General features: G+C 43.3%; 1 protein-coding gene across 1 annotated transcript in view; it reads right to left on the bottom strand.

Moving 5' to 3' along the window:
• The window catches only part of GAB4 (GRB2 associated binding protein family member 4), a 58,513-nt gene that overhangs the window by 19,545 nt on the left and 11,174 nt on the right, over positions 1-27,794 (bottom strand). Inside the window, exons 3-4 of the mRNA XM_028828027.2 lie at positions 19,999-20,305; positions 16,063-16,270 (exon numbers count right to left, since the gene is read on the bottom strand). Coding sequence (XP_028683860.2) covers positions 16,063-16,270; positions 19,999-20,305 — 515 coding nt within the window. The remainder of the gene's footprint in view (positions 1-16,062; positions 16,271-19,998; positions 20,306-27,794) is intronic.

The following is a 27,794-nucleotide window of genomic DNA, read 5'->3' as shown; positions in this document are numbered from 1 at the left end:
ACCAAGCTTCACACCCTTCCTCCCTGGGCCTGTGCATTCCTTCTCCCTTTCTATTCCTCTCCACACACGAGACCAAGCCAACAGCATGGGCCTCCATAACTGAACACGTGTCTCTAAAGCATGCTGTGCTTCACCAGCAGACACGAGAGTGGAGGAAGATGCAGGATCCTCATGTTCATATTTGTCTTTGGTGCCTTTCACTTGGTCTTTTGGAGTTTCCAGATCTCTGGTAGATATGCCACCTGGATTTGCTCCTGTGATGTTGGCTCATGCCTCACTTTCCATCTAGGCCAGGCACAGCAGACACAGATGCCACCTGCCCTGCAGGACAGGCGTCACAGCAGTGGAGGAGGTGTCATGAACGCACACCACCACAATCAGATGGGATGAGCACACGGCTACCGACAGATCTGGATGAGCCCTCCCTGGTGGTGGTCGAGACCACCAGGAAAGCCTTCTGCAAAGCCTTCCATCTGAGTGAGCCCAGAAGAATCAGCAGCAGCTGGCCAGACAAAAGTTGAGACAAGGGAAAAGCTGTTCCACTTGGAAACAGCAAGATGCAGAACACAGCCTGGCCATTCAAGGGGCTGCAATCTGCTCAGGCTGAGAGATGACAGTGGAGGGGCCAGGCCAGCACTGAAGGGATCAGGAGCTTCGGAAAGACGTCAAGGTGGGGATAGAGTGTGGGAAAGCACCTCAGGTGTCCTGCGGTAATCTCACACATATTCAGAATAAGCCCATCATCTTCCTCCTGAAATCTACCTCTCCTGATTGTTCTGTCTTACGATTGGCACCAGCCTCTCAAACCCAAAACATTGGAGTTACCCACACTCTCATTCACTCACCGGTCAGCCTTAGTGAGCCCACCCCACTCATTTCCTCCTGATCCTTCTTCTGGACCACAAAAGGTCTCATAACAAGTCCTCCTCACATCTTCCCAGGGCCTCTCCAGCCCTCTGCATCCTGCTATTTACCTTCCTAACCTCCCAGCTTGAACATCTTCACCACTGTCACAGAGACTTTAGGATGAAGTCCAAACTCCCAGCTTTACTCCATTCCATCTCTCCAGTTTTTTCTCCCTAGTTACACTTCCCACCTAGGATCCACTCAAACCAGATGTTACTGCGTCCTCAGCGTGCTCCTCAGTGACACTTCTGGGCTTTGTCCTGTTGGCAGCTGTCCCTGGATGGCTTTTGAGGTCCCTCTGGCAAGCTCCTACTCCATTTATCCTTCAAACTCAGCTCAAAAGGCACATTTTTAAAAGCCTCTCTTATATCCTCTTCCTCCAAGCGTAACCACTCACCTGCATAACTGTTCTTGGAGTAGCAGCAAATTGCTATCTGCATCACACTCCATTGTTACTTATCTCCTCCACCAGACTATGATTTCCCTGAGGAAGGAAACCCTGTCTTACTCATCTTTCTTTCCTCAGCACCCAGGTTAGTGCTTGTCACACAGTAAACAATGAATAAATGTTTGCTGAAGGAAGAAGCAAATGAATGCAAAAGTAAATAAAGAAACATGGGGTGTTGCCATCCTTTTTCCTGAGCTTGGCCCAAACACTTTGAACCAGCAGATCCAAACTCTTCCTCCTTAAACCCCACTTTCTTATGTCCCAACATCTGCCTGCCCAGGTCCTTTATTCCAGCTCAGATACTTCTCAACCCTGAGCACGTCCCACATGGTCTAAACCCCATCCCTGGGTTTGCATGCCTCATCTTGCCTTGGAATGCTTCTCTTCAAAATGTTCCACCAAGTCCAAAAGACTTTCCATCTACAAAAGAATTACTGGTCCCTAATTCTCCCTCCCATTTTAAGCACACCCTCCTCTGTGCCCCCATAGCACCTGGGCTCCCATCAGGATACGCACTCGCTCTGTCTTGTGTGTGTTACCAGTGTATGAGTCTCCCCACTCCCAGCAGACCCTGTGCTCTTCCTCCCTGTTCCCACAGCACCTGGGCTACCATCAGAACATGGATCTGTCTTGTGTTGCTCTGTCTTGTGTTGGTTTCTGGGTCTATCTCTCTCTACTCCTAGCCAACCATGTCCTCCAAGACAGCAGAGGGCCACATCCTGTCCCCTGGAATTATGCCTGGCTTATGGTAGATGACACTGATGCATTTTGAGCAGGACTAATCATCACTTCAGGCATCAGGTAAAAGGTAATCAAGGGAAGCCAACATGCCCGAAATTACCTACTCAAAGAACAGGAGCACTGTGCCAGCACCCAGGGCTCTGGACACCCTGCTCAATCCCTGCTGCAGTGTGCTCCCCTTGGGCAAGAATCAGGAGGAGAACTCTGAGGACTCAGAGGTCCTGGGGACTCCATTCCTGACATGCACACCCATGTGAGGCCAATGTTACTATGATGTCCTGCATTGCTTCTGTTGGATGGACACCTGGGAGCAGTGGATTTGGAGAGAGGCTTCTCTTCCAGGACTGCAGGCTGACAGAAGCCGCATAAAACAGGTAAGACCCTGTGTCAGGCGCATGACATGTGATGCCACTTTAATTCTTCCTAATAGGTCTGAGAGACACGTGTTACCCCTGTGTAGCAGATGAGGAAGGCAGTATATGGCCAAGTTGGTACAGGCAGACACTAAAGCACAAGTGCACAGGGTGCTTCCTGGAGTCAGCAAGCACTTTGGGAGGAAACACTCACTCCAGCCAGCAGCACACTGCACCTGCCCTCCTGTCCTAGGCTTCTGGCTGCACAAAGGCTGTGGCATGTGGGGCTGTCACACCACCTCCTGCATATTCTTTGGTGTCAATATCAACCCAGAGCTCTCCCCTGACTTTTAAAAATGGTTTCCTAGTTTTTGTAGCCACTTCCTTTTGCACTTGGTCACTACATTTAAATAAATAAATAAACACTGTAAAAATCTAAATGATGGGTGGCTGCTAAGATGGCCAAATAGGAACAGCTCTGGTCTGCAGCTCTCAGCAAGATCAATGCAGAAGGCGGGTGATTTCCACATTTCCAACTGAGATACCCGGCTCATCTCACTGGGACTGGTTAGACAGTGGGTATAGCCCACAGAGGGTAAGCCAAAGCAGGATGGGGCATCACCTCACCAGGGAAGCTCAAAGGGTTGGGTAATCCCTCCCCTTAGCCAAGGGAAGATGACAGGGACTGCGCTGTGAGGAATGGTGCATTCTGGCCCAGATACTACACTTTTCCCATGGTCTTCACAACCCACAGACCAGGAGATTCCCTCGGGTGCCTACACAACCAGGGCCCTGGGTTTCAAGCACAAAACTGGGCAGCCATTTGGGCAGACTCCGAGCTAGCTGCAGGAGTTTTTTCTACACCCCAGCAGTGCCTGGAATGCCAGAGAGACAGAACTGTTCACTCCCCTGAAAATGGGGCTAAAAGCCAGGGAGCCAAGTGGTTTAGCTCAGCGGATCCCACTCCCATGGAGACCAGCAAGCTAACATCCACTGGCTTGAAATTCTCACTGCCAGCAGTCTGAAGTCAACCTGGGATACTCAAGCTTGGTTGGGGAAGGGGCATCCACTATTACTGAGGCATAAGTAGGTGGTTTTTCCCTCACAGTGTAAACAAAGCCTTCAGAAGTTCGAACTGGGCGAAGCCCACCATAGCTCGGCAAAGCCACGGTGGCCAGATTGCCTCTCTAGATTCTTCCTCTCTGAGTAGGGCATCTCTGAAAGAAAGGCAGCAGCCCCAGTCAGGGGCTTATAGATAAAACGCCCGTCTGCCTGGGACAGAGCACCTGGGGGAAGAGGCAGCTGTGGGTGCAGTTTCAGCAGACTTAAACGTTCTGCCTGTGGCTCTGAAGAAAGCAGCATGTCTCCCAGTACAGCTCCCGAGCCCTGCTAAGGGATAGACTGCCTCCTCAAGTGGGTCCCTGTCCCCTGTCCCTCCTGACTGGAGACACCTCCCAGCAGGGGTCAACAGACACCTCATACAGGAGAGCTCCAGCTGGCATCTGCCAGGTGCCCCTCTGAGACGAAACTTCCAGAGCAAGGAACAGGCACCAATCTTTGCTGTTCTGCAGTCTCCACTTGTGATAACCAGGCAAACAGGGTCTGGAGTGGACCTCCAGCAAACTCCAGTAGAGCTGTAGCAGCGGGGCCTGACTGTTAGAAGGAAAACTAACAAACAGAAAGGAATAGCATCAACAAAAAAAATCCACACAAAATCCCCATCTGAAGATCACCAACATCAAAGATCAAAGGTAGACAAATCGACGAAGATGAGGAAAAAATAGTGCAAAAAGGCTGAAAAACCAGAACACCTCTTTTCCTCCAAAGGATCACAACTCCTCGCCAGAAAGGGAACAAAACTGCACTGAGAATGAGTTTGATGAACGGACAGAAGTAGGCTTCAAAAGGTGGGTAATAACTCCTCTGAACTAAGCAGCATGTTCCAACCCAAAGCAAGGAAGCTAAGAACCTTGATAAAAGGTTACAGGAATTGATAACTAGAATAACCAGTTCAGAGAAGAAAATAAATGACCTGATGGAGCTGAAAAACACAGCATGAGAACTTCATGAAAAATACACAAGTATCAATAGCCAAATCCATCAGGCAGAAGAAAGGATATCAGAGATTGAAGATCAACTTAATGAAATAAGCATGAAGATGAGATTAGAGAAAAAAGAATTTAAAAAAATAGGCAAAGCCTCAAAGAAATATGGGACTACATGAAAAGACCAAGCTATGTTTGATTGGTGTACATGAAAATGACAGAGAAAATGGAACCAAGTTGGAAAACACTCTTCAGGATACTATCTGGGAGAATTTCCCCAACATAGCAAGACAAGCCAACATTCAAATTCAGGAAATACAGAGAACATCACCAAGATACTCCTCGAGAAGAGCAACACCAAGACACATAATTGTCAGATTCAGCAAGGTTGAAATGAAGGAAAAAATGCGAAGAGCAGCTAGAGAGAAAAGTTGGGTTACCCACAAAGGGAAGCCCATCAGACTAAGAGCAGATCTCTCTGCATAAACCCACAACCCAGAAGAGAGAAGGGGCCAATATTCAACATGCCTAAAGAAAAGAATTTTCAACTCAGAATTTCATATGCAGCCAAACAAAGCTTCATAAGTGAAGGAGAAATAAATTTCTTTACAGACAAGCAAATGCTGAGAGATTCTGTCACCACCATGCCTGCCTTACAAGAGCTCCTGAAGGAAACACTAAATATGGAAAGGAAAAACCAGTACCAGCCACTGCAAAAACATACCAAAATGTAGACACCATCGACTCCATGAAGAAACTGCATCAACTAACAGGCAAAATAACCAGCTAGCATCATAATAACAAGATCAAATTCACACATAACAATATTAACCTTAAATGTAAATGGGCTAAATGCCCTAATTAAAAGACACAGACTGGCAAATTGGATAAAGAGTCAAGACCCATCGATGTGCCGTATTCAGGAGACCCATCTCACATGCAAAGACACAGATACGCTCAAAATAATAGGATGAAGGAAGATTTACCAAGCAAATGGAAAGCAAAAAAAAGCAGGGGTTGCAATCCTAGCCTCTGATAAAACACACTTTAAACCAAGAAAAATCAAAAGAGACAAAGAGGGCATTACATAATGGTAAAGGGATCAATTCAACTAGAAGAGCTAACTATCCTAAATATATATGCACCCAATACAGGCACACCCAGATTCATAAAGCAAGTTCTTCTAGACCTACAGAGAGACTTAGACTCTGACACAATAACAGTGGGAGACTTTAACACCTCACTGTCAATATCAGATTGATGAGACAGAAAATTAACAAGGATATTCAGGACTGAAACTCAGTTCTGGAACAAGCATACCTAATAGACATCTACAGAACTCTCCACCCCAAATCAATAGAATATACATTCTTCTCAGCACCACATAGCACTCACTTATTCTAAAATTGACCACATAATTGGAAGTAAAACACTCCTCAGCAAACACAAATGAATGGAAATCATAACAAACAGGCTCACAGACCATATTGCAATCAAATTAGAACTCAGGATTAAGAAACTCACTCAAAAACGCACAACTACATGGAAACGGAACAACCTGCTCCTGAATTTATTTACTGGATAAATAACGAAAATAAGGCAGAAATAAATAAGTTCTTTGAAACCAATGAGAACAAAGACACAACGTACCACAATCTCTGGGACACAGCTAAAGCAATGTTCAGAGGGAAATTTATAGCACTAAATGCCCACAACAGAAAGCTGGAAAGATCTAAAATTGACACCCTAACATCTAGAGAAGGAAGTGCAAACAAATTCAAAAGCTAGCAGAAGACAAGAAATAACTAAGATCAGAGCACAGCTGAAGGATATAGAGACACAAAAAGCCTTTCAAAAAATTGATGAATCTAGGAACTGGTTTTGGAAAAGATTAACAAATTAGATAGACCTCTAGCCAGACTAATAAAAAGAAAAGAGAGAAGAATCAAACAGACACAATAAAAAAAATGATAAAGGGGATAACACCAGTGATCCCACGGAAATACAAACTACCATCAAAGAATACTATAAACACCTCTAAGCAAATAAACTAGAAAATCTAGAAGAAATAGGCAAATTCCTGGACACATACACCATCCCAAGACTAAACCAGAAAAAGTAAAATCCCTGAAGAGACTAATAACAAGTTCTGAAATTGAGGCAGTAATTAAACACTACCAACCAAAAAGAGCCCAGGACCAGATGGATTCACAGCCGAATTCTAGCACAGGCACAAAGAGGAGCTGATATCATTCCTTCTGAAACTATTCCAAAAAACAGAAAAAGATGGACTACTCCCTAACTCATTTTTTGAGGCCAGCATCATCCTGACACCAAAATCTGGCAAAGACACACAAAGAAAGAAAATTTCAGTTCAATATCCCTGATGAAGACTGATGCGAAAATCTACAATAAAATACTGGCATATTGAACTTAGCAGCACACTAAAAAGCTTATCCACCATGATCAAGCCGGCTTCATTCCTGGGATGCAAGGCTGGTTTAACATATGCAAATCAATAAATGTAATCCATCACATTAACAGAACCAATGACAAAAACCGCATGATTATCTCAATAGATGCAGAAAAGGCCTTCGATAAAATTCAACACTGTTTCGTGCTAAAAACTCTCAATAAACTAGGTATTGATGGAACATATCTCAAAATAATAAGAGCTATTTATGACAAACCCACAGCCAATATCATATTAAATGGGCAAAAGCTGGAAGCATTCCCTTTGAAAACTGGCGCAAGACAAGGAAGCCCTCTCTCACCACTCCTACTCAACATAGTATTGGAAGCTGTGGCCAGGGCAATCAGGCAAGAGAAAGAAATAAAAGTATTCAATTAGGAAGAGAGGAAGTCAAGTTGTCTCTGTTTGCAGATAACATGATTGTATATTCAGAAAATCCCATCGTCTCAGTCCAAAATCTCCTTAAGCAGATAAGCAACTTCAGTAAAGTCTCAGAATACAAAATCCATGTGCAAAAATCACAAGCATTCCTATACACCAATAACAGACAAACAGCCAAATCCTGAGTGAACTCCCATTCACAACTGCTTCAAAGAGAATAGAATGCCTAGAAATAGAACTTACAAGGGATGTGAAGGACCTCTTCAAGGAGAACTACAAACCACTCACTGCTCAAGGAAGTAAGACAGGACACAAACAAATGGAAAAACATTCCATGCTCGTGGATAGGAAGAATCAATATTGTGAAAATGGCCGTACTGCCCAAAGAAATTTGCAGATTCAAGGCTATTCCCATCAAACTACTTTCTTCACAGAATTAGACTTTCTTCACAGAATTAGAAAAATCTACTTTAAATTTCATATGAAACCAAAAAAGAGCCCGTATTGCCATGACAGTCCTAAGCAAAAAGAACAACCTGGCAGCATCATGCTACCTGACTTCAAGCTATACTATGAGGCTACAGGCACCAAAACAGCATGGTACTGGTACGAAAACAGAAATATAGACCAATGGAACATAACAGAGGCCTCAGAAATAACCACACATCTACAACCATCTGATCTTTGACAAACCTGACAAAAACAAGCAATGGGGACAGGATTCCCTGTTTAATAAATGGTGTTGGGAAAATTGGATAGCCATATGCAGAAAACTGAAACTGGATCCCTTCCTTACACCTTATACAAAAATTAACTCAAGGTGGATTAAAGACTTAAAAGTAAGATCTAAAACCATAAAAATCATGGGGAAAAAAAACCAGGCAATACTATTAAGCAAACAGGCATGGGCAGAGACTTCATGACTAAAGCACCAAAATCTATGGCAACAAAAGCCAAAATTGACAAATAGGATTAATTAAGCTAACCAGCTTCTGCACAGCAAAAGAAACTATTATCAGAGTGAACAGTCAACCAACAGAATGGGAGAATATTTCTGCAATCTATCCATCTGACAAAGGGCTAATACCCAGAATCTACAAAGAACTTAAACAAATTTACAAGAAAAATCCAAACAATCCCATCAAAAAGGGGCCGAAGGATATGAACAGATGCTTCTCAGAGGAAGACATTTATGTGGCCAACAAACATATGAAAAAAGCTCATCATCACTGGTCATTAAAGAAATGCAAATCAAAACCACAACAAGATACCATCTCATGCCAGTTAGAATGGTGACCATTAAAAAGTCAGGAAACAACAGATGCTGGAGAGGATTTGGAGAAATAGGAACATTTTTACACTGTTGGTGGGAGTGTAAATTAGTTCAACCGTTGTGAAACACAGTGTGGCGATTCCTCAAGGATCTACAACTAGAAATACCATTTGACCTAGCAATCCTATTACTGGGTATATACCCAAAGGATTACAAATCATTCTACTAGAAAGACATATGCACTCGTATGTTTACTGCAGCACTATTCACAACAGCAAAGACTTGGAACCAACACAATGCCCCTCAATGATAGACTGGATAAAGAAAATGCAGCACATATACACCATGGAATACTATGCAGCCATAAAAAGGAATGAGTTCACATCTTTGGCAGGGACATGAATGAAGCTGGAAACCATTATTGTCAGCAAACTTACACTAGAACAGAAAACCAAACACCACATGTTCTCACTCATAAGTAGGAGGTGAACAATGAGACCACATGGACATAGGGAGGGAAACATCACACACCAGGGCCTGTCAAGAGGTGGGGAGATAGGGGAGGGATAGCATTAGGAGAAACACTTAATGTAGATGACAGGTTGATGGATGCAGGAAACCACTATGGCATGTGTATACCTACGTAACAAACCTGCGTGTTCTGCACATGTATCCCAGAATTTAAAATGTAATAAAAATAACTAAATAAATATAAAATAAAATATAGTGTGGGGTAGAAAAAAACTAAATGATGCCCCTTAAAAAAGTAGAAAAGTAAGAAAAAAACAAACCCCAAATTAGAAGGAAATAAATATTACAGTTCAGAGCAGAAATAAATAAAATTTAGAGTGAATAAAATATCAATGAAACAAAAACTTTGTTTTTTTGAAAAGATAAACAAAATTGAAATCCTTTAGCTAGATTAACAAAAAAATGAGTCAAGCTTTAAATAAAATTAGAGACAAAAAGGAGACATTACATCTGATAAGACAAAAATTCAAAGAACCATCAGAGATTATTATGAGCAACAATATGCCAAAAATTGGAAAACCTGGAAGATACGGATTAATTCCTACACAAATACAACCTAGCAACGTTGAATCATGAAGAAATAGAAAACCTGAACAGACCAACAAATCACAAGATACATGCAGTAATAAAGAAACTCCCATCAAAGAAAAACTCAAGACCTGATGGCTTCACTGCTGATTTCCACCAAACATCTAAAGAACTAACATCAATTCTTCTCAAGCTATTCCAAAATGTTGAGGAGGATGGAATACTTCCAAACTCATCCTATAAAGCACTATCCTGATACCAAAAACAGACAAAGCTACAATAAAAAAGGAAACATCCCTGATGTTTATAACGATATATTATAAAGATAATTCATCTTGATCAAGTAAGATTCATCTCAGGGATGCAAGGTGGGTTCAACATATGCAAATAAATAAACATGATACACCACATTAACAGATTCAAAAACAAAAATCATGTGATCATTTCGAAATATGACAAAAAGTTATTTGATAAAATGCTACATCCCTTCACAATAAAAACTCTCAACAAACCAGGTATAGAAGGAACATACCTCAAAACAATAAAAGGTTTTATATGCAAAACTCACAGCTGGCATCATACTGAACAGGGAAAAATTAAAAGCCTTTCCTCTAAAATCTGGAATAAGACAAGAATGCCCACTTTCACACTGTTATTCAACATGGTACTAGAAGTCCTAGCCAGAGCAATGAGAAGGGAGAAAGAAAGGGCATCCAAATTGAAAAGGAAGAAGTAAAATTGCCCTTGTTTGCAAATAATATAATCTTATATTTGGGAAAACTTAAAAATGCCAAAAGGTTGTTGGAATGGATAAATTCAGCAAAGATGCAGAATACAAAATCAATGTGTAAAAATCAGTAGTATTTCTATATGTCAACAGCAAAGTCTAAAAAAGAAATTAAGAAAGCAATCCCATTTACAGTAGCTACAAAAAATACTTAGAAATAACCTTAAAGAAGTAAAAGATCTCAACAACGAAACTATAAAATGCTTATTAAAAAAATTAAAAAGGACATGAAAATGGAACAATATTCCATGATCATGATTATAAAAATTAATATTGTTAAAATGTTCATACTACCTAAAGAAATCTGCAGAATCAATGCCTATCAAAATACCATTCAGTATTCTCTATGGAAATAGAAACAAAAATTCTAAAAGTTATATGAAACCACACAAGAATCAGAACAACCAAAGCAACCCTGAGCAAAAAGAACAAAACTGGAGGAATCATATTACCTGACTTCTGTCGGGGAAAATCTGAGTGTTGGGAAAAAAGCTGAGGCAGGGCTTGCATGTCTGAAATAATGTAAAAGAGTCTTGGAACATGTCCAGGGTCCAGGGTCTAAAACCCCTCTTGGCCTTTGCAACACCAAGTTCTGTGCCAAAGGGTGGAAGGCTGCCCTGCCACACCATAACCTAAGTCCAAGGCATAAAACCCCTCGTGGCTTGGATAGAATCCAGGACTCAGGGCATAAAACCCCTAGTGGCCTCTGGAAAGTGTCTAGACTTGGTGGCTCCTTGCTTCTAGCCCTCCCAGGCTCATAGATTGATTGTATCTTAAACTAGAAGAACATGTTTCCCATTATCTCAAGTAGCAGAACATGTTCTGTATGCTTCAAAGAAAATGCTAAACCATCACAGCTGTAGATCATGCCCTTGACGCATTGCTACCTTTCAATCCCCACATCCTCACCACCTGTTTCTTTGTTTGATCACCAACAAATAGCATGGGCTCCCAGAGCTTGGGACCTTTGCACCCTCCATACTAGCATTGGCCCCCTGGTCCCACCTTCACTCTTAACTTGTCTTTTCTCAATCCTTTGACTCCGCCAGACTTCGTAGCCCCCATGGCCTGGTGTTGGGTCTTATCATCCCAACACTATCTAAAGAAACCTGCAGAGTCAATGCCTATCAAAATACCATTCTGTATTCTCTACAGAAATAGAAACAAAAACTCTAAAATTTTTGTGAAACCACACAAGAATCAGAACAGCCAAAGCAACTCTGAGCAAAAAAGAACAAAACTGGAGGACTCATATTACCTGACCTCAAAATATACTACAAAGCTATAACCAAAACAGCATGGCACTGACTTAAAAATGGACATACAGGCCAGTGGAACAGAATACAGATGCCAGAAACAAATTCATGCATTTACAGTCAACTCATTTTCAACAAAGATGCCAAGAGTATACACTGGGGAAAGAACAGTCTCTTCAATAAATGGTGCTAGGAAAAATAAATATCCATGTGAATGTATGAATGAAACTAGAGCCCTATCTCTCACTCTATACAAAAATCAACTCCAGATTGATTAAACATGTAAATGTAAGACCTGAAACCATGAAACATCTAGAAGAAAACATTGAGAAAACACTTCAAAACACTGGTCTAGCCTTTAAAAACGTTCTTGCGTAAGACCTCAAATGCACAAGTAATCAAAGCAAAAACTGACAAATGGGATTATATCAAGCTAAAAAGCTTCTATACAGCAAAGGGAAAAATTAACAAAGTGAAGAGACAATCTATGCAATCGGAGAAAGTATTTTCAAACTATTCATCCAATAAGAAATTAATAGAATATATAAGGAACTCAAACAACTCAATGGACAAAAAATCAAATAATCAGATTACAAAATGGACAAAAGATCTGGACAGACATTTCTTCAAAGAAGACATCCAAATGGCCAATAGGTAAATGAAAAAATTATCAACATCACTAGTCATTAGAAAAATGCAAATCAAAACCACAATGAGATATCATCTCCCCCAGTTAAAATGGCTATTATCAAAAAGATAATAACAAATGCTGGCAAGGGCATGGAGAAATGGGAACACTCTATATATTCCTTGTAGGAATGTAAATTAGCACAGCCACTATGGAAAACAGTATGAAGGTTCCTCAAAAAACTAAAACCAGAACTACCGTGTGATCCGGCAATCTCACTGCTGAATAGATATCCAACATCTGTATTATCTTGAGGTTCACATCTGTCTTCCAATTAGAACTGGTTACATTCTACTGGTTCTCCGTAAGCTGAGAAATTGTGAATAGCATCCTGAATGTTGTGCATGTTGTGTTTTGTGTAGACTGTGGGTTGCCATAATCCTTGGGAGAATGTTGATGTTTTGGATTCTGCAGAAAATCAAGCTGGTTAGGTTGAGACTGCAAGTTCCATCTCTCCTACGTGTGGTAGTTCCAAGCTGTGCTCAGTTCATATAGCTCTGTTACAGTGTTTTGGGACTTTCCACACATGTCTAGCTCAAGGTGAGCATAAGACTTTGGTGGTTTCATGCTCAGAATTAGCAGATGCCTTCTCCAGCTCACTCTGCTCTAGAATCCTTTCCAGCTCCACTGGGCTCTTTTCTGGTTCCTCTACCTAGAAAGACGGGGTTTCCAGGAAAGTTCTAACCACTGGCCCCACTGTGTTGCTTTGTGTGGGCGCACCCTGGAGGCAAATCCATGGAAGACAGAAAATTGACCTCTGCATATTCACTGCTCCAAGTTTTTCTCCAGTCCACTCTCTGCCTCCTTTCATTTACTTCCCAGGGTCTTTGGGTAATCATACTTTGTATGTGTCCAGAGTTTTAATCTGTGATCTGGGAAGGATATCCTGCAGTGGGTCTGCCACCACAGTGGAGCTGGAATTTCTAAGTCCTTTTCCAGAGTCCCTGTATCTCTCCCAAAATCCATCATCTCTTCACCCATTACATACATTTTTTGCCCATAGATTTAAAAAGTTAACATACTTATTTTAAAGTCTTTGTAGGCTAGCTCCAAAATCTGGGTCTATTCTGGTTTACTCATACGGCTAGTAATTTTTCATCACACACTGAATATCTGGGATCTGTTCTAGGAAAAGCCACAGAAATTGAATCTCAGTTCTTTCAAGAGTCAAATCTGTTCCAGTTCCTGCCAGAGTTTTAATTGTTCTTCAGTGCCTTCAAACAGTTGTTTTTTAATGTCTCAGTTTCTAACTGTTCAGTAATTTAGTATGATGCAAGCTATGCCACTACCATTAGAAACAATATCATCTTTCAGGACTTAAGAAAGCTTCCTTCCCATTTTCCATCTCCCCTTGCAATCTGGCAAACAGTGTTTGAACTTTTCTGAAGAAACTACCCTGAAATATTGCTCATTGCCCTCTCACTCCCTCATCCACACAAGCGAAAACAAAGAGAGAAGACAGCACAGCCTGGCCAAGGGCCTGTGGCAGTGCTGTTCCCAAGCTGTAGACAGTTCTTTCTCCTCCACTGTGCCATCTCACTACAGCACACGACCATCAAACACTCATCATGTACTGATGCAGACGTACTACATGCCTTGCCTTGTGTCCTCAGAGCATCTTAACACGGAAATCCGTAACACAACCTCCATAACATCCAGAACATCTTAACATGGAAATCCATTAACATGAGGCAGACAGCCCCAAATGCTGGGAGAGAGAACATAAAAAACTGCTGTGGTGATTCAAAGAAACCAACTCCTGCTGGTAAGACTAACAGGAATTTCACAGAGGAGGAAGGAATGCAGAAAGTGGACCCTCACTGCTCATGCAGGCAGAGACATTTATGTGTCTGTCTCCTTTTGCTTCAGCTGTGTCATTGGAGTACAGGTGGTAGTGGCTGTTAGTATACCAAGCCTTCTACATAAAGTGTGTCCTGCAGATGAGCTGCACTGGTAACCTCAGTCCGTGTCAGCAAGGTTCACTGATGAAAACAAGCATCTCAGCAAGCTCACTAAGTGTTCTGTGTGCATGTGAAAGCGTGAAGGGCACCAACACGAAGCACTGTGTCTTTTACAAGAACGACTGTAAGACCTCCCTTCTCTCTGTCCAGGCATTCATACATGCAGTAGAGGGAAATGGGCACAGGGAGAACCACAGGTAACATGGACTGAGCTTCTGCCACTGTGCACCTCATGTGTGTTCTGCCACCTTACACCCATCCGCCCTTGAGTTAGTCATTTCCATTCTGAAGATAAGGAAGTTGAAGGTCAAAGAGGTTAAATAAGTGGCCTAAGATAACACGAAAAGTGGCAGAACCTGAATTTGAAGCCATATCTGGCTGATGCCAAACCTGTGCCATGCTTTCCATTGCACTGTACTGCCTATCCCTGGTCTGGGACTCAGGAGAGGCAGGTACTGGTGTGGTTCTGCCACTAACTAGTTCACTGATCTTGGTTAATTCTTTTATCTTTCTAGAACACAGATCTTCATGTATCAGTTGATGAAGGTGGAACTGCTGAAAGTTCACAAATGAAGGAATAGCGTTGCTTCAGGAAAATGGCTGATGGAACCAGCCTTCAGATTGAGTGTTGGAGCCCCTGCTGTGTTACAGAAAAATAATTAGAAAACCAGGAGTGCAGCAAAGTGTGAGACAGAGAGTTCAGGACAGATGTGAGGGTACCTGGGTTCTAGTCCCTCCTCTACCATTTGATAGCTGTGAGCCTCAGCTGCTTCACCTATAAAATGGACACAAATGATCTTTCTAGCTATCTCTCATATGTTTGACTGGTTCCAGTGAGATTATGTACGAAAATATTCTCGGAGATGTCATGAAGTAATCTATTAACACAGGCATTTATCTGTCTGCCTTCATTTTCACAGCATGATTTAGGTATTTCTAAACTAACAAATCAAGGAATATGACTGTGATCTGTGTGCCATGGTGGCAACTGAGTACCAGCTCTGGTCAAGCCCATCCCCTCTGCACATTTGCCGGCCCTTACACTGGGAATTACAGGTGATAAAACTGGTGCAGGCTCTGCCCCTGTGAGACATCCAGTGGTGTCAGAGAAGCAGAGGTCATGGTTCCAGAGCAAGGAGTCCCTTGTGAAACCATCTGTGGTGATGGACATGCTGCCTATCTTTGCTAGTCACTTTGCTGGCCACTATAACTGAGAAACTGAACTCGAAATTTAATTTAATTTTAATTAGTTTAAATTTAAATAGCCATGACTGCAGCTACTGGGGAGCAGCACAGCTTAGAATTCAACTGAGCTGTGGATCTGTTCATCAATCTTAAGGTTTCATAGCTGTCCTCTTAAGGCCAACACATAAACTGACTTTGTTATTTGCAGTTCTGAAACTCTAGCCACTAATCCTTTTTTCCCCAAAATCAAACAAAATTTTCATGGCATGATTTTCTATAATGGTAGGTTTCTTAGGAATCCAATTATCACTTTGTAGCAACATAAATAAAACCAATAAAATGTGAAGGCTACATAAACAAAAAATTAAATTTTGTTATGTATGTTTGCTAACCTGAAAGATACAATATTTTATGTCCTTCTCTTTGAAATTTAAAAAAAATCAGGGACTGAAAAGAACAAGACCTTGTGGGGGTCACTCCCCGCACTGGCTGTAGTGGTCCCCTACCTTACATGTCCTGCTTTCTGGCTGGCGTGCTGGTGCGGGCAGAGACACCCCCGAGGTGCAAGGATGGGCCAGATGGGCGGCACATGGTGAGACACAGGGGGTTCAGACGCACGTTCTCGTTCTTGGGGGAGGTGCTGATGGGAGCGGCTGGGCTCAGCTGCAGAAGAGCAGGGGCCGTGACTGGCTGAGGAAATGTTTCCCAGGGAGCCTGTGAATGAAACAGGAAGGAAAGGCATCCTTGTCCTAAAGTGGGCTGCTAGAGGCAGAAACACATGCAGGCAGAGGCGATAATCCAGCCCCAGCACCCTTCCTCCCACACGCCCGCCCCTGTGTCCTCCCAGAGGAGGGCTGGGGCCTCCTGGCTATCCTGGCTGAGGAGCAGACGCTCTGCCTCTTTCCCACCCTACAGCAGCCTGGAAGCCTCATAGTGCCCTGGGCCATGACTGTGCCACTCCCAGATGGTGTGACTCCCCACAGTCCAGGAGTGTGGTCCAGGCTCCCAGGCAAGACAGCCCTTGCAGTGGTGAGTGCCACCACCTCCCTCCTCCACGGTGGCTCCTCTATCATGGCCTCCCTCAAAGCTAAGGCTGTCTGGGTCAAGTGAGGCTTGCCAACTGAAGCCGCATTCTTGGAAACCCCGCTTTCCTGCCTGTCCTTCCACAGCATCCCAGACTCCTGATGTGTTGGCAAGGAAGACAGGTATCATGGACAGGTGGTACTTTGCTGCACCCCAAGCCCAGCACACTGTTCATCTGGCTTGCTCCCTAGGACCTGTCCACACTCCTCAACAGAACCTACAAGGCCTTTCGCAGTCTGACCTGTTTCCTGCTTTCCTACACCCACAACCAAGGTATATGGTAGCATTGGTCATCCTGCACACACCAGCCTCTTTCAGGCTTCTTTGCTTTGGCTTATGCTGTTCCTTCTGCCTGGATTTCACTTCTACTCAAACTCACATGCAGACTTTAAGCCCTGCTCAAATATCATATTCTCTCTGAAACTTCCTGGACCAGCTTTCTTCTGGGTGTCACAGCACTTGGCCCATGTTCCCATTATATGCATGTTCCCATCCCATCATAGGCACTTCCTTGCCCAGTCCATGGGTTTTTGAGAACTGCAACTGATGTTGTTACCTCCATGGCCCAAGCATTCACCTAATAGAGGCCGGTTACATAGACAGCTTTTAGTTTGTGTTTGCAGAATAAATAAAAACATACTTTCAGCAATAAAAAATCCCAACAGCAAAACTTGTTCAAAAGAAATGAAGGTCTACAGGTGTAATTTTAAATGATGTGATCGCTAGTGGGGTTATGTTTGGGTGGTGTTGATGGTGGCCTTCTAAGCGTTCTTCAAGTCATATCAGAGGGGACAGAGTTCTCTTTCTGCCTCCCTGATATCTGGCCTATTTCTGGCTGTGCCACCTCATGGCCTGTAGCAGGAACCCCAGCTGGCTAATGCCCCTGAGTGTCTGCTGCTCTCCAGCTGTTTCTGATGCTGGGCAAGACAAGTTCTGCCAGTGAGCAACAGAAACATCTGACGGGGCTCTGGGAAAGATGGCTCTATTGATAGCTATGTGCACTCCAAGATGAGCTCCCATGCAGGTCTCCTGGTGAGTGGGATGTCTGCTAACAGAATCAATGGCCTTGCAGCTCCAAAAGACCTGCAAGATGAATGCTCTACCAGTGGAGGAGAAAGAGTCTATGCTAGGGGGCCAAGCAGCCACGGCACCAAGGATGAACGCAGCTGCTGCCCAGGGAGGGTGCAACAGGAAGCTCTGCCGAGCCTCTGCTCCTGCCATCTTGTTGGATCTGCTTCCTCTGCCTTCAATGGAGCTATTCTTCAGGATTCCGCTCTAGACCCTCCTCAGCCTCACCCTGACTCTGGATACTGCAGGATGATCCTATCCTCCCACAGCCCAGCCCCTGGTACCGCCTAAGTGATGGCAATGCTAAAATCTGAACCTGCAGCTCAGGCCTTTCTGGGGCTCCCTGCTGCAAGGCAGACACCCCAAAAGCAGGTGTCCCCAATGCTCCAAGTGAGCCCCTTGCATGCCTGTGTTCCCTCTAGGTGAGGCACATCAGCATGACTGTCCACTCCACTCTCCAAGCCAGAGCCCAGGCATCACTATGACTCTTCACTGTTTCTCACCAACCATGTCCTGTCTTTACGGCATTGCTCACAGAAAGCTCTTCCACAGTGCCCTGCATCCTTAAGATGACTCACAAAGCATTCTCTCTCTTTCTAAAACCACATTTCTGTCTATTTCTTCAACCAGTTTCTTGCCAGTAATTGCTCGTGTTTCAAATGGAATTCTTGTAAAACACCAACCTTTCTCTCATCGCCCCATACCTTCAGCTCGAAACTCAGTGAGGGCAGAGATTTCATCTCTTTTGAAATGGTTTTGTTCTCAGAATCAAGCCCACTGTGTGATACAACCAGTATGCGTTGATCAAACAAAGGATGTAGCATAGTAAGGAACTACTCCCCTGGTGACAGTCACTGCTCCTCATTGCCCTCCCAATAAAGTCCAGGCACCTCAGTCTGGTAGGAAAGGCCACTTTTCCACAACCCACTCACCCTGTCCTGTCACCCCAAGCATCCTTCATGCCCCCAGTTGTATGTGTGGGCTGTGAGGATGAAAGAGTGACCCACCCTCACCTCCACAGCCCCTGTCTAGCACTCAGGCAGTAGAGTCCTATCCATGACCCAGAGTCCATTTATATGCAGACCTGGGGGTCTATCAGCACCAAGTCATGGCTATAAAACCGATCAGCTCTCTCAAAAGACCTATAGCTCCGGAAACATCCTTTCAAAGCAGTTCTGACAATAAACGTTGCCTGAAGAGTTCTTAAAATCAGACTGCTGTGTTTTGTCCCAGAGTTTCTGATTCAGTAAGTCTGGACTGGGGTGCAGACTGACTTACAAGAATGAATTACTTACTGACATTCTTACAAGAATGTACAGGTCTAACAAGTTCCCAGGTTATCCTGATGCTGATGAGCTAAGAATGGTTTTTACATTTTCAAAGGATTGTAACATTTTAAAAAAACAGGAATATAAAATAGAGACTATATGTGACCTTCAAAATCTAAAACATGTACAGGAAGTATCTGCTGAGCCCTAGACCCTTGCTACTCAAAATGAAGCTTTTCTTTTCAATTTTACCCTCCCAAAAAAGTGGGAAACAGTGGAGCTTCCAAAAGACACTAATGCCTGGGTCCACCACTCAAAGATTTCTAGGTAACTCACTTGGCACAGGTCCTTGGCATCAACATTTTAAAAATGTCCCTCAATTGTGATATGCAACCAGGTTCAAGAATGACCAATTTAGACCATATACCTGCCTCAGAAAAAAAAAAAAGAAAAAAGCCTGCTCCTTAACCTTCCTGGTGAGTAGAGGATGAGCCCGAACACATGTGAAGGAGCATTTCTGCAACTTAAAACTCATTTTTAAAAGCTGAACTACTCTTTTGTGAAGGTTATTAAAACCCAAGCATAACTCTGTATTTGCTCCTTTCACCTGTCCCCTCCTAAGTGATTATAAATCAGTAAGATTCACAAAGCACCCCTAAACAAACCCACCAAGGGTCAAGTGCAACTGTGCCAGGCGATCTGAGGTAGGTGGGCCAGAACAGCCAGAGATGGACCAGTAGAGGGCGAAGGAGAGGTCTTCCCTAGGGGTGGCTGAGAGGCAACAGGGCAAAGGTGCTGAGAGGCGACAGGGCAAAGGTGCTGAGAGCTCAGGGAAGGGGGAGAGGTGGAGGACTGAGGATGGTACTGATATCGAGGTATCAGAAGAAACACCCAAAACGCCTTTAGCTTCATCACGAGCCCAACACTTCTTGGCAGTGTTGGCAGCTAGAGCTGCCCTCCTTGCTGGAGATCAGAGGGCCTCATCTAGCCCCTCCTGAGACAGGGCTGTGTGTGCTCCCATACCTGTGCTTTCCTCAACCTGCCTGAAGCCGCAGATCTGACAGATGCTCTGGACCCACTCGTTCATGTCCTCCCTGGTCTCAGCCACCAGGTAAAAGGTACGCTCACTGGTCTTGATGTCAAACATGTAGCCCTTCTGAATCTCCTTCTTGTTGAAGTTCAGAGTCACACCAACATCCAGCTGCTCACAGAGGTTCAGGTTGATGGTGCGCAGGGGATTCTTGGAGCCATCATTCTTGTAGTATTCCAGAACATCTGGGTCACTGCTAGTCTGGCCCCTCCGCAGGATAAACCAGCGTTTCCTCCAGGCCTAAATCCCACCAGGAAGGAGTAAGAAGAGGGGAAACATTCATTTGTTATTACCAAGCTTTTAACAGATCTAAGACATCACTAAGTTGAGGACGGGACTTGGACCTGCACTCAGCCTATGTCTCCCTTTCGGATTTCCCCAGAGTTTCAAAGGTGGAGAGTGACTTTGAATGCATTTTACCGCAGCATCTCACTATGTCAACAGAGTCTCATCACTACAAAATAACGTGCATTTCCACACTTTAGAGCAGGAGGTTGGGTGAGAACACTTTATAGCAACAATGTCATTAGGCTAGAACACTGACCTCAGTGCATAGCACTTTTAGACAGAGCAGAACTCTCAAAGCCACAACATCTTAGTTTATAGATGGGGACCTCCACTAAGCATGGTGAGTTGAAGCAACAGTGTCAGAAGCAGAAGTATTAGCAGTAAACAAGTAGCAGAAAAACATGTTTCCCAACTTTTAGTAAAATGTGCTTTTTACCATATCATGATGCTTTAGAAGAGTCACAGAAAAACCCTTCTAAAACTTCTCCCAAGCACAGGACTTCAGGATGCTTCTTTTTTAAGGGACACAGTCTTACTCTGTCACTCAGGCTGGAGTGCAGTGGTGGCACAGTCACAGCTCACCGCACCCTCTAATTCCCGAGCTTAGGTAATCCTCCCACTTCAGCCTCCTAAGTAGCTGGGACTAGAGCACACGCCACCATACCTAGCTAATTCTTTAATATATTTTTCTGCAGAGATGGGGTCTCGCTATGTTGCCTACGCTCATCCTGAACTCCTGGCCTCATGTGATCCTCCTGCTGCTGCCTCCCAAAGCACTGAGAGGCTTTTTTTCCATCTTGTTCACTGCTGCATCCCTAGTACTTATAATAGTGTCTTGTACATGTTAAGTGCTCAGTATGTATTAGTGATCAGATAAACTCCTTACACTACTCCACCCCATAGAATTGAATGCATGATTACATTTTCTCTCAGGCTCTCTTCTTCCATCTCTTCAACAAGACTGAGTGACACCACATACAGGGATAAAAGACTACCCATGGTAGAGAACTGTGGATGAGTCTATGCTTCTCCACTGGCTCCAGGTGTGACTTTCCAGTAAGCCATTTACCTCTTTGGAGCTTGTCTCAGCTACTGGAATCACCACCACCACCCTGAGTACCTCATAGTTTTATTATGCAAATAAACCCAAACCCCTTGGTATACAACCCTGAAGGACCACAGACACCAAGCATCGGGTTATTATCACAACTCTTTAGAACCCAGAAGACCTACACTCTAGGACTCCTACCACCTTTTCCCACTCACCTTTTATCCCTGTTATTCTCCCCCTTATCAAACTTCCTTTCCATGGCTCTAATATAATCACACCCTTGCTTCTGTCTCCATTCCTCTTATTTATCTGGCAAAACCACAGCCCCTGGCTAAGCCTAATGCTTTGCCTACTCCACCTGTTCCCATTCAGCTGTGAACAGCTGGAGAGAATTACATAACCATGCTGCCTGGTCTCACTTTAACTTCAAGGGGCCCTCATGTGGCCCAACGTCCTACCATATTTACCTAGTTCATGGCTTTCTCCTGCTGTTTTGCAACAACCTCTCAACTTCTCTCCCTTTAAACCTCCAACACCCCTATTTCTTTGTTTCTTATTCCATGAGAAAATATAAGCAATGCAAAGGGAATCCGCCTCCACACCCACCAGCCTGCCTGTGCCTATAGCCCTGGACCTTGTCACTGGGGAGCACAGAGTCTTCATCCATACTAAGGCCAACCTTCTTGCATTTGTGAACACCCTCTCGCTCACAAATGGACATCACCCCAACAGTTCTCCACCTCTACTAGGATCATTCCCATCAAGACACAAACTTCTCCCATCTTAGAAAAAAATTAAAAGTTTGGCTTTAGCCCACATTCTCTTCCAACTATGGCCCAGTTTTTCTACCCTCTTTACCTTAAAACTCTGAAGAGTTTCCTCACTGCTAATCTTCATTTCCTCTTCTCCTGTTTTGTGAAATCACTCTAATCAGGCTGTTCCCTTTCTGTACCACTAAAATGACTCAGGGAAGGTCCCAAAGACTTCATTGCTGCTATATCAACTCCTGGGCCTCACTTAATCTCCCAGCCCAATAAGCCTTGGATTGAAAAGATTGAAGATTGAGGCACAGTCAGACAGGATAGAGTTGAGGAACATAAAAATAAGTGCCACTTATTTACAGTCACCTGAAGTCTTGCCCAGGCTGCTGCCTTCACGATTCTGTGTGTGCGTGGTGCAGGTGCATGTATATTATGAGCATAGCAAGTGTACTGTTACTACTCTAGCTGGCGTTTACTCTCATATATTGTGAGGGTTTTTATGCTACCGCATTATTTCAATTTTGTGTAAATTATGCAGCTGTATTTCCATATATTAAGTTTATATGTTCACCTTAAATTCTGTGGTCTTGCTATATTCACCTAGTTCTGGGAAGGTTTTTTGAAGTAGATTTCTTAGAAGTTCCTGTATATCCAATCATGCCTTTTGAGAATAAAGACAATTTTACTTCATCTTTTACAATCTCTATGACTTTCATTTCTTTTTAATGCTTGTTACACTGACTAGACCCTTTGGTACAACACTGCATAAAAGTCATATGCACAGACATCCTTGCTTTGTTCATGATCTTAGGGCAAAACGTTCAGTATTTTATGATTAAGAATGATGTTAGCTATAGGTTCTTCATAGATACAACTAATTTTCTATGGTTTGTTGAAATTTGGTCAAATACTTTTTTGCGTCTATTCAGATGATCAGGTGATTTTTCTTCTTTATTCTCTTACTGTGATGAACTGCACTGGCCTGTTTTTAAATGTTAAGCCAACTTTGCATTCATTCTATAAACGCCTTGGTCATAAAGTGGCAGAGCAAGACTTCAAGCCCAGCAGCCTGGTTTCATGGGCTCTGCTTGTTCTCTCACCAATATTGCTTTACGTGTAGAATTTGGACTGAGGCTAGGGGAGAGGGAACAGTGATGACGATAGCTCTGCAAAGATAGTTGGGTGGATAATGGAATACAGTTTCCCAAATCTGTAAGCAGATCCTTGAAAGCTGTGGATTGCTCAGCTCCAGTCTTCATCCTCCCAATACTTTCTTCCAGTGCCTGTAATTTACTGGAAATCCTTCTGCATCCATGTTGTGTATCAATATCATTATACTCCCCAGAAGCACACTGCTGAAGTATTTCTTTTAGCATTTCTCATATTGTGGGTTGTCTGGTAACATACGGTCTTAGTTTGTTGTTGTTGTTTTCTATCTGATGCTCTGACAGTGTGTTGGTTTTGCCTTCATATTTTAAAGCAGAATTTTCCACTGGAGAATCTAGGATGATGGCACCACAGACTGTGTCATGGCCTGTGTTCTCCATGTCTTCATTTCCTCACCTGAGAAATGAGGACAACACTGTGCCTATGCTATCAGGCTGTTCTAAGGATATGAAGTGACTCAGCTAAAAGCCTTGGTACTGTGCCTCACAGCTAGCAAATATTCAATGAACACTTAAAGAAAAACAAATGTGTGCCTACAGTGATCAGATTCTGTTAGGCAGACTACATATAGGATAAAAGCCACAGGTCATGGTTTCCAGGAGCCTGAAATATTTCTTTTAGCATTTCTTATATTGCATGCTTTCTGATAACACCCTTCTTAGCTTTTTTAAAAATGTGACAATGTTTTTATAGTATCTTCACTTAAAAAGAAAATTGCACTGGGTGTAGAATCTCAGATGATGGTTTTCTTCCTCCAGGGCTGTTGACACGTCAGTGCACTGTCTTCTGGCCTCCACTGTTTCTGATAAAAGCTGACTGTCAATCTGGTACAGTGTGGGTTACCCCTCTGGCTACTTTTTTGTTTGTTTTTTGTTTTGAGACAAGAGTCTTGCTCGGTTGCCCAGGCTGTAGTGCAGTGGTGCAATCTTGGCTCACTGCAACCTCCACCTCCCGGGCTCAAGCGATTCTCCTGCCTCATTTTCCTTACCTTTGTCTTCAGCGATTTGATCATGATGAGCTTATGTACATTCTCCTTTGTGTTTATCCTGCTTGGAACTAGCTGAACTTCTAGGAGCTGTGGACTACTGTTTATGATCAAATTTGGCAAAACTTCAGCTAAATTTTCTTCAAATATTTTTTCTCTCCTCTCCCTCAACCCCTTTCTGGAACTTCAGTTAAACATATGTTCAATTTCATGATACCATCTCACAAAGTGGCTATTCATTTTTCAATTCATTTTTTTCAAGCAGGATAAATAGCATGAAGACAGACAATAGAAATAAACCCAAGTATGTCAGTAATTACATATCCAAATATGACAATAATCACAGCAGCCTGGGGGAGACTGCTAGATGACCTGGGCAAGGAAGGTCTCTTCGAGGTAGTGACATTTTATAACAGCAATCACTTCTACAGAGCCTTACTACACACTGAGCACCATTCCAAATGCTAAATATGTGCGTGTATGTACACATATATACGAATTTATTTATCCTCACAACCTAGTCAAATAGATATTACTACTGCAATGAACAGTTTAAGAATTGGGATGCAGAGAAGTAACTTGCCCAAGGGTCACAGAGCCAGTAAGTGGTAGAGCCAAAATTTGAAACCAGAGCACATGCTCTCAATCACCTTACAACACTGCTTGAAAATACCCGCTGAACTAGAAGAATGAGAAGGAGCCAGGCATGTGAAAGTGGTGGAGGAAGCTGCTGCATCCCAGGAAGAGGGAACTGCAAGTGCAAAGGCCCTAAGTGAGGAAGAACTTGGCTCTTTCCAAAGCGAGAAAGGGGCCACTGTGGCTAAATGACAGTGAGAGATGGGAGAATGTGGCACGGGAAATTTGGAAGGTAGCACATGCCACACTAAGCAGTTTATTTCATGGCTAACTCTACCTCAGGGACTGAGCTCCATGCCTTGTATCAACCTTACATTATACAATTTCTTAATACAACAGTCACCTGTGATATAAATTATTTGCACACCACATTTTGTAGAAAGTGAAGCTTCATTCACTAAGTAGATTTGCCTATAATGCAAAGCTATTAGGTAGAGCCACGATTCAAACTACGTGGGACCACCTGCAAAATTCAGGCCACAACCACACAAGACATCAGGTCAAGCTAAATACAATCATTTGTCCAAGAATCATCTCCACCTCCCTAGAGAAGCACCTGGCTATGAACAGAAGATGCACACAGACTTCTAAGAGACTTCTGAATAAGGTGACTGTGAGGGAAATGCTTTGTGCTATGGAACTTCAGATCAGGATTACCTTTATTCTGAATTTGGCTTTGTCCCAGAAAGCCAGAGTTTCTTGTTAATTTCTTCCTTTGTCTACCTCTTGGTTCTAAAACTGCATCTGTATTTCAGATTTATGTCAATATTTTATATTTACTGCTGCTGGAGTTGCCTCCTTTCAGGGCCTCAGTTGAGCCCTGGTAACCTGTATTGATCTGTGGCATTTGTCTCTACCTCAGGCCAGCAGAATGCAGTCTAATGGCTATGGATCCTCATAAAAAGGGACAATGACCAGCGGTAGGTAAAACGGAGAAAGAGGCCACTGGGAAGTTTAAACATGGTGCAGAACCCACCACAGCACAGCAAAGCGGCTGTAGCCAGACTGCCTCTCTAGATTCTGCCTCTCTGGGCAGGGCATCTCTGAAAGGCAGCATCCCCCCAGTCAGGGGCTTATAGATAAAACTCCCATCTCCCTGGGACAGAGCACCTGGAGGAAGGGGCAGCTGTGGGCGCAGCTTCAGCAGACTTAAACGTTCGGCCTGTGGCTTTGAAGAGCACAGTGTATCTCCCGGCACAGCGCCCAAGCTCTGCTAAGGGACAGACTGCCTCCTCAAGTGGGTCCCTGACCCCTGTCCCTCCTGACTGGGAGATACCTCCCAGCAGGGGTTGACAGACAACTCATACAGGAGAGCTCCAGCTGGCATCTGGCAGGTGCCCCTCCGGGACAAAGCTTCCAGAGGAAAGAGCAGGCAGCAATTTTTGCTGTTCTGCAGCCTCCACTGGTGATACCCAGGCAAACAGCGTCTGGAGTGGACTTCCAGCAAACTCCAGCAGACCTGCAGAAGAGAAGCCTGACTATCAGAAGGAAAACTAACAAACAGAAAGCAATAGCACCAACATCAACAAAAAGGACACCCACACAAAAACTCCATCCAAATATCACCAACATCAAAGACCAAAAATAGACAAATCCACAAAGATGAGGAAACACCAGGGCAAAAAGGCTGAAAATTCCAAAATCCAGAATGCGTCTTCTCCTCCAAAAGATCACAACTCCTTGCCAGCAAGGGAACAAAATTGGATGGAGAATGAGTTTGACGAACTGACAGAAGTAGGCTTCAGAAAGGGGGTAAAAACAAACTCCTCCGAGCTAAAGGAGTACATTCTAACCCAATGCAAGGAAACGAAGAACCTTGATAAATGGTTACAGGAACTGCTAACTAGGATAACCAGCTTAGAGAAGAACATACATGACTTGATCAAGCTGGAAGCGACAGCATGAGAACTTCGTGAAAAATAAACAAGTGTCAATAGCCAAATTGATCAAGCAGAAGAAAGGATATCAGAGATTAAAGATTAACTTAATGAAATAAAGTGTGAAGACAAGATTAGAGAAAAAAATTTAAAGGAATAGACAAAGCCTCAAAGAAATATGGGACTATGTGAAAAGGTCAAATCTACATTTGAGGTATACGTGAAAATGACGGGGAGAATGGAACCAAATTGGAAAACACTCTTAAAGATATTTATTATCCAGGAGAACTTTCCAAACCCCTCAAGACACATAATTGTCAGATTCACCAAGTTTGAAATGAAGGAAAAAAATGGTAAGGGCAGCCAGAAAGAAAGGTCAGGTTACCCACAAAGAGAAGCCATCAGACTAAAAGCACATCTCTCTGCAGAAACCCTACAAGCCAGAAGAGAGTGAGGGTCAATATTCAACAGTCTTTTTTTTTTAAATTATACTTTAAGTTCTATGGTACATGTGCACAACATGCAGGTTACATATGTACACATGTGCCATGTTGGTATGCTGCACCCGTTAACTCGTCATTCACATTAGGTATATCTCCTAATGTTATCCCTCCCCCCTCCCCCTACCCTACAACAGGCCACAGTGTGTGATGTTCCCCACCCTGTGTCCAAGTGTTCTCATTGTTCAATTCCCACCTATGAGTGAGAACATGTGGTGTCTGGTTTTCCGTCCTTGCAATAGTTTGCTGAGAATGATGGATTCCACCTTCATCCATGTCCCTACAAAGGACATGAACTCATCCTTTTTTATGGCTATATAGTATTCCATGGTGTATATGCACCACATTTTCTTAATCCAGTCTATCATTGACGGACATTTGGGTTGGTTCCAAGTTTTTGCTATTGTGAATAGTGCCGCAATAAACATAAGTGTGCATGTGTCTTTATAGCAGCATGATTTATA

This window comes from Macaca mulatta, chromosome 10 (genome assembly GCF_049350105.2).
Source record: "Macaca mulatta isolate MMU2019108-1 chromosome 10, T2T-MMU8v2.0, whole genome shotgun sequence".
NCBI lineage: Eukaryota > Metazoa > Chordata > Mammalia > Primates > Cercopithecidae > Macaca > Macaca mulatta.
This window is presented reverse-complemented; position numbering and strand designations above follow the sequence as displayed.